This window comes from Eriocheir sinensis, chromosome 3 (assembly GCF_024679095.1).
Source record: "Eriocheir sinensis breed Jianghai 21 chromosome 3, ASM2467909v1, whole genome shotgun sequence".
In the NCBI taxonomy this organism is placed as follows: domain Eukaryota; kingdom Metazoa; phylum Arthropoda; class Malacostraca; order Decapoda; family Varunidae; genus Eriocheir; species Eriocheir sinensis.
The window spans coordinates 6,485,375-6,495,374 of record NC_066511.1 but is presented as its reverse complement, the minus strand read 5'-3'; the positions used below and the strand labels follow the sequence as shown (position 1 = coordinate 6,495,374).

The 10,000-nt window shown below is 40.3% G+C and overlaps 2 protein-coding genes across 2 annotated transcripts in view; both read right to left on the bottom strand.

The window, feature by feature from the left end:
• The window catches only part of LOC127004017 (sorting nexin-29-like), a gene marked incomplete at its 3' end in the record, with an annotated part of 27,734 nt that extends 18,932 nt beyond the window's left edge, over positions 1-8,802 (bottom strand). Inside the window, 3 exon segments of the mRNA XM_050871208.1 lie at positions 6,093-6,255; positions 7,733-7,869; positions 8,461-8,802. Of these exon segments, the coding sequence (XP_050727165.1) occupies positions 6,093-6,255; positions 7,733-7,869; positions 8,461-8,802 (642 nt within the window).
• A 41-nt stretch (positions 8,803-8,843) lies between these two features.
• Positions 8,844-9,675, bottom strand: LOC127004018 (threonylcarbamoyl-AMP synthase-like). The gene has a single exon (XM_050871224.1). It carries the CDS (start codon positions 9,582-9,584, stop codon positions 8,844-8,846), a length of 741 nt encoding a protein of 246 aa, XP_050727181.1. The 5' UTR covers positions 9,585-9,675.
• Between the last annotated feature and the right edge of the window lie 325 nt (positions 9,676-10,000).

Here is a 10,000-nt window from a genome sequence, read left to right as displayed (position 1 = left end):
TTATCACCCTGAGTTTCGCGATGCTTTGACATGTACGGGTCACGTCTACCTACCATCGGCGTCACAAGCACTGCCTTAAAAAGTAGTGTCACACTGGCCATTTTCCTCGAACCATTGGGACTATGAGCAAATGCGGTTGCTCGCAGTTGCCCGTATGCCCAACCGGGAGTGAGTTATCGGTTGTTCATATGAATGGAAAACGGTTGTGGGTACGAGCAACTGCGTGGCTGTATGTAAACAAACAGATGATGGCCGTGGCTGAGGAGTGAGGAGTAGTGGAAGATGGCCCATCAAGAGACTCGTAAAGTGGACTGGCAAAGCTGCTTTGTTTACTATTTAATTGACAAGATAAAAGAACACCCTGTGCTTTGGAATCAAAGTTCAAAAAACTTTTTTTCTCCAGTCAATAAAAACTGTAGGACTCTCGGTGTTGTGTTCCTGGCTGTCCTCCCGCGAACTACGCATGCTCAGAAGCAAATGTAAACAAACAAAGACTAGTTGATAAACAGAGCTGTTCTTACACATCCCCAGACAACATGGCTATGCTCACCTTGCTTGCCAACTCCTCCACCTCATGAACCTATGATGCCCTCTAGCCCCCTCAAAAAAATCTGCCAAAATTACAGGCCTGCATACGCATATCAAGACAGTTATGTCTTTTGAAAATAGCAAGATGCTATTTTCCATAAATTTACCCATGAATCACAGCATGAAGGCTATTTATTGGCTCAGGAACACAACACCAGTCTTCACAGCACAGTTCTTTGACAATGTTTGGGTAAACACTCCTGTTCTCCCGTTCTTGAAGCCATAATTGTGCCCATGTGGCTTGCCTGTGGTTCCTCCGTGCCAGAAGTTCTCATTGTCACCACTGCGTGTGCGCAGCCAATCCACCCATTTAGACTCCGCCCACATAAACATGTGGATCAAGTAACAACAAATACACACACACACACACACACAAACATGCATGCACACACCACTCATCAGGAACCATGGCAGATATTTCTGATAAAAAGAAACGATTTCACCATTTCTTTGAGTGTGTTAGAACATATTTGGTGAGTGGCTAAAACGAACCAAACCTAACTCTTGGCAAAAAGAGAGAAGTCGCCTTTAATACTGCTCTCTTCTTGCCATTGGGTATGTTAGTTTGTATGAACCACTCACCAAATAAGTTCTTACATGCTCTAGGAAGTAGGAAATGACAAAGCCATTTCTGTTTTACAGAAACATCTGCCATGGTTCCTGATGAGTCTGGTGTGTGTGTGTGTGTGTGTGTGTGTGTGTGTGTTTGTTGTTACTCGATCCACGTGTTAATGTGGGCAGAATCTAAGTGGGTGGGTTGGCCGCACACGTACAGTGGTGACAACGAGAACCTTTCGCACGGAAGAACCACAGACACGCCACACCCACAACTGCTTCTTCCTTCCATTTAATTGCAGCAACAAGTCCATAACTTGGATAATGAAAGCACAAGCCATGACAGCCCTTACTTTAGCAGATGACGCCATGTCGATACAGGGCAAATCCTTTGTTTACGTTGTGGATGTGGATACCGGCAACCGACCTTGGCCATGTGTAACGCACTCCCGGAAAAGATGGAGTTGCTGGTTGTCCCTACCGCCAACAGAGCGGGATGAAAATGGCCCAGTGTGACACCAGCTTACGGACAATCGACAATTAACTCACTCCTTGTTGGGCGAACGAGCATTGCCTGTAGCCTCAACAGTTGGAGGAGAACAGCCAGTGTGACAGTGCCTTAACCCTATCCAATCCAAGGGGGAACAAATCTGGCCTCCCCTCAGGAATTTCGATCAAAACGATACACCTTTTTTTCTTATCATCTCTAAAAGAAAAACAGTCTTACAGAAAAACACAGCAAGTACCCAAGATTAACATGTGATACAAATAAGAAGCATATGAATCCTCGTTAACATTGCTACACATGAATATTTCAAGAAACCGATGGCAATCATTTTGAAACATAGTCGATGCATTGTGGAAACACATTGAGGCGGCTGCCGGCTGCCAGGTGTACAATAATCTATCTTTACACGATACAACTGCCGAATAAGTATATATACCTGTCTTATATACTGCATGTTTTGCATTTATTGTTTATACAGCTTTAGCTGATACACTGTTGTTCTTTGCCATTTCTCTCTGTGGACAAAAATACAGACAAAGTAGCAATGAATTCTTCCCTTCGACGCCTACGGTTCCTGGACCTTTCAACAAGGATATAGAGATGGAAATGCAAGTTGATTGATTGATTGTGTCTTATTCTCTGTCTTTCCTGCCCTGGTTATTTAGGTATTTATTTATTATCACAATGTAACGAATCATTCTTCTAAGGGTATTTGCAAAGTCTGAAGTGTAATATTTGTGATTCTTAGCTCTGAATATAAGTTCTCGCTGTCCCTACCCACCGCGCCGCCTGCAATTATATCGGAAAAGCAAATATGGAAACACCGGCAATGAAGGATCTCGCTTACTATCCCTATTTCCACCCCCTTGACGTCTCAGAAACTTAACAATAAGTATAAAAAAGATGATTCAAAGGCTTTCCACCATCTCTCTCTCTCTCTCTCTCTCTCTCTCTCACTTGTACGTATCTCTTATCATCATCGCTGTCTATTTTGTGCTGATTTTTCACGAATAATAAAATTAACAACGAGGTATACATGATGCGTGTTTACGATAGTTTGGCAAGTGGAGATGTCTCCTGTGACGAATGAGGGAGGGAGGGTGGGAGAGAGAGAGAGAGAGAGAGAGAGAGAGAGAGAGAGAGAGAGAGAGAGAGAGAGAGAGAGAGAGAGAGAGAGAGAGAGAGAGAGAGAGAGAGTTATCTCCGTTTTTTTATACCCTTTTTTTTTTTTTCTTTCCACTAGCTTCTTTTCACTCATTATTCATTATTGTTTTACACTATTGATTCAGTACCAGTATTTAAGTGTTCATGAGTGTTATCGTTGTTCAGATAAATGAGTATGATGCTAGGTGTTACGAGCGCGAAAATTTGAAAACGTCGGATCGGATAGGGTTAACCCTTTCAATACAGTGACGCAGATGTCGGCATCACCGTACCGAAAGGGTTAAGGCAGTGGGGCCACTGATTGGGTGAGCGCCAGTGATGACGTCATCGGACTCACAGTGAATCACAAGCGTGTTTTCAGAACTGTCAGCCAGTTGTAAGGCAGCCGCCTTCAACTGCATCTTCAAAATTATGCGTTCTCTCTTCCCATTTTCTTTCGTTTTCCAAGGTATGTATTTTGAGATAACAAGGGAGTAAAGTGGAAAAAAAAGTCAGCTTCTCCACGGGTTGGAACAAATAAGCACTTTTTCAGTGTTTTCAATACCCTGAGTTTAGCTATATATATATATATATATATATATATATATATATATATATATATATATATATATATAACTATATATATATATATATATATATATATATATATATATATATATATATATATATATATATATATATATATATATATATATATATATATATATATATATATATATATATATATATATATATATATATATATATATATATATATATATATATATATATATATATATATATATATATATATATATATATATGTTCCAACATTCGGATATGAAAGTGAAAATAGACAATTTTGGTTCAAAGACATGCTTATATACGAAAAGCGACAGTTGTTTTTATTGCCGATGTTTATAAGTGATTAGGCAGCAAGTGTCCATGTCCAGTCCCTCCACTTCAACGCTCATCACTTAGCGTTGCCAGTTGTGAACCCCTTGCTTCGACTCAATCCAAAACACATCCCAGCCAGCGTGAGAAACGTGAGGGTGATGGAGGGGTTGGGGCTTGAATGCGGTGGTGTACTGTTTGGCACGTGTTTGCACGAGAGTCGAAACTGGCCTTTCACAGCTTGGGAAGTAAACATTGGCAATGTTAAGTGATGAGTTGTAGACGAGTTAGAGGATTGTCCTAACATATGTAATGCATAATAACAACAAAAGGAACAAATTGTTTTAATTTTTTAATTATTTATGCGTTGCGTTTGTATTGAGTAGTAAATTGCTTTTAAGCATAGTTATATTAAACTTTTTTTTTTTTTTTTTGGTCCTAACCCTATATATATATATATATATATATATATATATATATATATATATATATATATATATATATATATATATATATATATATATATATATATATATATATATATATATATATATATATATATATATATATATATATATATATATATATATATATATATATATATATATATATATATATATATATATATATATATATATATATATATATATATATATATACAGTACCCTCCTGAGTTTCGCGCTTGCTTCATTCCAAAGGTATGGCGCTAAACTCGAGGATCGCAAAACTCGAGGTATTGAAATCCATGAAAAAACGCTTATTGGTTCTGACCCATGGAAAAAAAGACTTTTTTTTTTTACTTTACTCCCTTGTTATCACAATTTTTTCGATTTTACTTTGTTATCTCAAAATACGTACCTTGGTAATAGGCAGAAAATGGGAAGTGAGAACAGGTCATTTTGAAGCCGCAGTTGAAGGCGGCTGCCTTACAATTGGCTGACAGTTCTGAAAACACGCTTGTGATCCACGTGGACGTGGTGTCGTCTGTTAAAGTAAGGGCAGTCGATTTGCGGTCACCCGTGGGACTGTTGGACAAACCTATAGCTTTAGGTAGTTTTGTGTTATGATATAATCTGCTAACTCTTTCTGTTATAAATCATTAAATCACTAATATCATGATTGACTTTTTAATGCCTATTGAACGTAAACCACTGCCGCAGCCGCAAAATAGCTCGCAGAGAGGCTCAACTAGCTTACTGTTTCCATATTTCCCTCACTGCTCACAAGGATTACAAGAGGACAAACTAGAACAAAACCAGGCAAATTAATACTTTTAATGCTGTGTATTCCCACCACACGCATGCGTAGTGGACAGCAAAATGACTAATTTCAGCGGGGAGATATTTCTCACAACACAGGCCAGTGTAGTGGACCCGACCATCACTGCAATGTGAAGTGATGGTGTCGGAGGTATTGCCTTTACAACGGCACCAGTGTAGTGGACCTTCTTCTTCTTTTGACCTGTAACGCTTTGTATCGCTTCTTAGGTCCTCTTTCTCCACACTGTTATACTTCACAACATGCACTTAGTTACTTCACAGTGTGCACTTATTCACTTCACCCTGAACTTAGATGTTTTTCTGTCCTTTTCTTTCCCTGATTTTGCTATTTTCCACTATTACTTTTCACCGTCGCTGCCATGCGTTACAGGTCAAAAGAAGAAGAAGAAGAGGAGGAGGAAAACAACACCGAGAGTTCTATAATTTTCACTGACTGGAGAAAAAGGGTTTTGGACTGTGGTTCCACAGCACGGGGTGTCTTCTTATCTTGTTAATCAAGTAGTAAGCAAAGCAGCTCTGCCAGTCCATTTTACGAGTCTCTTGGTGGGCCATCTTCCACTGCTCCTCACTCCTCAGCCACTGCCCTCGTCTGTTTGTTTACATGCAGCCGTGAGGTACCCACGTACCCACGCTCATAATCACAACCGTTTTCCATTCATACCGACAACCAACATCTCGCTTCCGGTTGGGCATACGGGCAACCGTGGTTGCCCATAGCCCCAATGGTTGGACACCCCTTTTTAAGGCAGCACGAATGACGTCGACGGTAGGTAGACGCGACCCATACATGTCACAGCAACGCGAAACTCGGGGCAGTAATGCGCGAAAGTCGGGATGGTAAGAATTTAGGACTAACTGCTAAACTCAAGGATCACGAAACTCGGATAGCGCGAACCTCGAGAGGGTACTGTATATATACTACAAACATTTTGAAAAATTATGATACAGTAAAAGAATGGTTCCTCTACTAAACTGTCATCCTGACAAAATTCCATAACTCCTGTCCCCCATATAAATGATAGAGGAAGGGAATGGTAATTCCTCTACAAAGAGGTATTACAAATCTCACTAGATACAAAGATTTTTCTTTAGCTAATATTGAACTTCTAGGATATTCATCTAACCTGAAAGCTGGGTGTCCATAGCCCAGCTAAAACCAATGGTGTCTGTGTCCAGGTGTTAAGCACAGCAGCATTGGTAGCCATGTTGAAGGTGAGGGATGATAAGGGCTGCAACACTCCCAGCATGATGTCTGCTCTCTCAGAGTCTCGCAGGAGAGCTGTTGGCCTGCCAATAAAGCACACAAGCATTACTTTACACTCACTGTCAACATCAACGTAGTGATGCCAGATACAGGAATTAGTAGTGATGTCAGTAAGTTTGCAGATGATACCAAGATCGGTAGAGTAATTGAGTCAGATCAGGATGCTAGTATTCTCCAGGGTGAACTAAACAGATTGTATGACTGGGCGGATAAATGGCAGATGGAGTTCAATGTAGGGAAGTGCAGTATTCTGACTGTAGGTAGGAACAACCCCTCACATAACTATTCCTTAAATGACACTCATAAGCAGGTCTGGGTGCAAGAGGGATTTAGGGGTCTTAGTGAGCTCTAATCTCTGTCCAAGGGCACAATGCATTCAAGCTAGAAATCAAGCAAACTGGGATTTATTTCAAGGAGCGTGAGCAACAGAAGCCCCGAAGTCTTCCTCAAACTATATTTAGCATTAGTTAGACCTCATTTTGATTATGCGGTTCAATTCTGGTCACTTTACTATAGAATGGATATCAAAATGTTAGAATCGGTGCAGAGGAGGATGACTAAGATGCTTCAGGGGTTAAGAAACTTGCCATACGAGGAAAGACTCAAACAGTTAAACTTGCATTCTCTAGAAAGGCGAAGGGTGCGTGGAGATATGATCGAGGTTTATAAATGGATGAAGGGCTTTAATAAGGGGGATGTTGGTAAGAGAACCGGGTAGGACACGAAGTAATGGGTTTAAACTGGATAAATTCAGATTCAACAGGGACATAGGCAAATATTGGTTTACTAACAGAGTGGCAGATGAGTGGAATAGGCTGAGCAGTCATGTGGTGAGTGCCAATACAATTGTCACATTCAAAAATAGATTAGATAAATTCATGGACAGCGATATTAGGTGGGGTTAGATTCACGGGAGCTTAGGTTCAAAGGAGCTGCCTTGTACAGGCCTACCGGTCTCTTGCAGACTTCTACATTCTTATGTCATGCTTCTTTCCTATTTCCTTTATAGATTATGCTTTTTTTATAAATAAGTTGAAGAGGCTTTGCCTTCAGAGGCAAGAAAATGCTTTAAGTCATTAGTGGATTGGACTGACCATTGAAATGCATACACTGCCTCATAGTTGTGCACAGAACATGCAAAATATTAACATAAAAACATAAGGAGCTGCTTTATATCAGCTATATCCCAGTCTGTCACTTTATGTCCATCTGTTTTCACTCTTCTACATAATGTTCTGACAACTACAATTTCTTGATTTCCATTGCCTTTTTCTTTTGTCATCTATTTTTCTCTATTCTCTTATTAATGTAGTCTTCCTTATCCATTATAGTGATCCTAGCAATGACATTTCCATTCTTCTTTGGTATTCCTCTATTTCCTCTGTAGACTCAGAAAGTGACTTTTTCAGGCATCTGTTAAACGTTGTTGGCAAAATCCTACTACATGGTTGCAAGTGACATATTCTTAGTACTATATACAGATATCTACACAAAACTCACTTGTAATAGTCCTTTAGAGTGTGAGAGTCCTGCAGCAGTACACTCAGGTAGCTATGGATTTGGCCATGGTTGAGAGCCAAACGCACCCAAGCTCGACTCCTCCCCACCTCACTACTGATGAAGGATAACTCACCAATCTGTTCAGAGAGACACAACAATTATAAAAGCTTGTACATATACAACAACAAATTAATGACTTTGATAAAGGACTTCTCTACCTCAACCATCAGAGACCATGCTCCCCAACTGATATCTCACTATGTAAAGGGTTAACCACACCAAGTTATTACATAAAGATGATTCCTAGTAAATATATATACATTATTAGTTTACATTAAAGGAGACAGCTCAGGTAGAAATGCTGCTAAGCACTGCATTATTCTACACATCCTTCATACTATAAAGGCACTATGGGTCATATTATTAAACATTTTGTCGTCCAAGTTCACATATTTGACAAGGCATTCATAGGAGTTTTGAGCATTTCCAGTAGTAGTTTAATGACCCTGGTGGTAGTTTGACCCTTCTTCTGTACCATGAACTTAAAGAAACACTCATTAAAACACGAATGATCCCCTCTTGGACATTTAGAAATGGCTGATGTGAGAAGCGAAAGTGTCTTATAATACCAACCTATAGGTCACCCTCCCTTGTTGCATATCCAGGATGTCCCAAAATTATTGACCTACAAGCTGTAGGGATGTGACATTATACTGATAAGTGCTCACCTGTTCAATGAGGTCCCTATGACTGATGATCAAGACAACTGGCCAGAAGTTAGGGACTGGCATCCGGTCCGGGTCAGCACCAAGAAGAACAGACATCTTCTCACCAAAGGAATCCCTCAGTCCATGGATGAAGATTGCCTCCAGAACATTGCAGAGAACATTAGTATTGTCTGAATGCCCCAGGACTGGTCCATAACATGCTTGTGATGAATATCTTGGTCCATAATCCCTTGTGGTCCCACCAGGCTGCAGTACACTTTGCACGGCTTCCTTGAGTCTAGTGACCAAGGAAACACAGATGGCAGCCTCTCGTTTTTCACGCTTGATTCGGTGAGCAAACATGGCGCCTTCAAATGTTATATCGAGAAAGAAATTTGGAATAATCAATCTACTAAGGACAGATTATACTCCTGTAAAACTTGGACAGTGCGCTTGTAAGCAATACCTCTGCGAATGAGTCTGTATGATCCAGTCTGAGAGAGATCAATTATTGTGGACCCTTCTCTGCAGTCTGTTTGCTCACCAATACGGCCAGTGTCATAAACAGAGTGAAGCTTACCCCAGAGTTCACTAAATTCTTCCACACAAAGAGGACTCTCCTTTGTGCTTATATTGGCACTTGTAAGAGCTATAGGTGTACCACAGTACTTAACCACTGTTCTAATAAATTCTTCATCAGGTATACGTATACCTACTAAGTCAGTTCCAGGATTCAGAGCAGGGTTGAGCTGAGGAGTGCGCTGGAACACTAATGTAACTGGGCCAGGTAAGAGAGAATTAAGAAGTGAGTGAGGTATAGTGACCTTTCCCCAATGGTACACATCTGCCACCTCTGCCACACATATAGCAAGAGGCTTGGTTGAATTACGCTTTTTGATCTTGTATATATTTTCCACAGCCAAATTATTCTGGGCTAAAGCTGCAATTCCATAGAGAGTATCTGTTGGTAGTGCAATTACTTGGCCAGAGATCAATGCAGCAGCAGCTTTCTTGGCATGACAGGCGACTGAGGGCCCCTCCAATATTTGCACCACATTATTCATTGGAGAGTTAATAGCCAGCCTATTCACTGCAGCACTACTCATGCACTGAGCAGATCTATGAAACAGAGCTAACCACTTCATAAAAAATTACAATATACTGCAAGAATCTACTAGTAACATATTTTCATCAAAGTTCAACACATATCACTGATATATTTAAGTCAAGTTCTACTCTTTCCAACGGTGACCACATGCTGGTGAACAACACTTGTAGAAGAGCGTCATTGGCTCATCAGCTGATCTTGTCTGCACCTGCATGAAGTAAGCTCTCGGGTGGGCACACTTGGGGCATGGCTCATCAGTGGAGTCAACATTCTTCCATGCATCAGCCCCTCCAAGGACATCATCCAGGGCCTTCAGTTTGGGATATATCTTGTATGATACACGTTTCTTAATTGGAAAGACGTAAGGACAGGTAACACAGGAAAACCGCATTCCCTGGGGAAAAATATCTTTATTGAAATTATTCTATCAAAGTTAAGAGAACCTTAAGATTA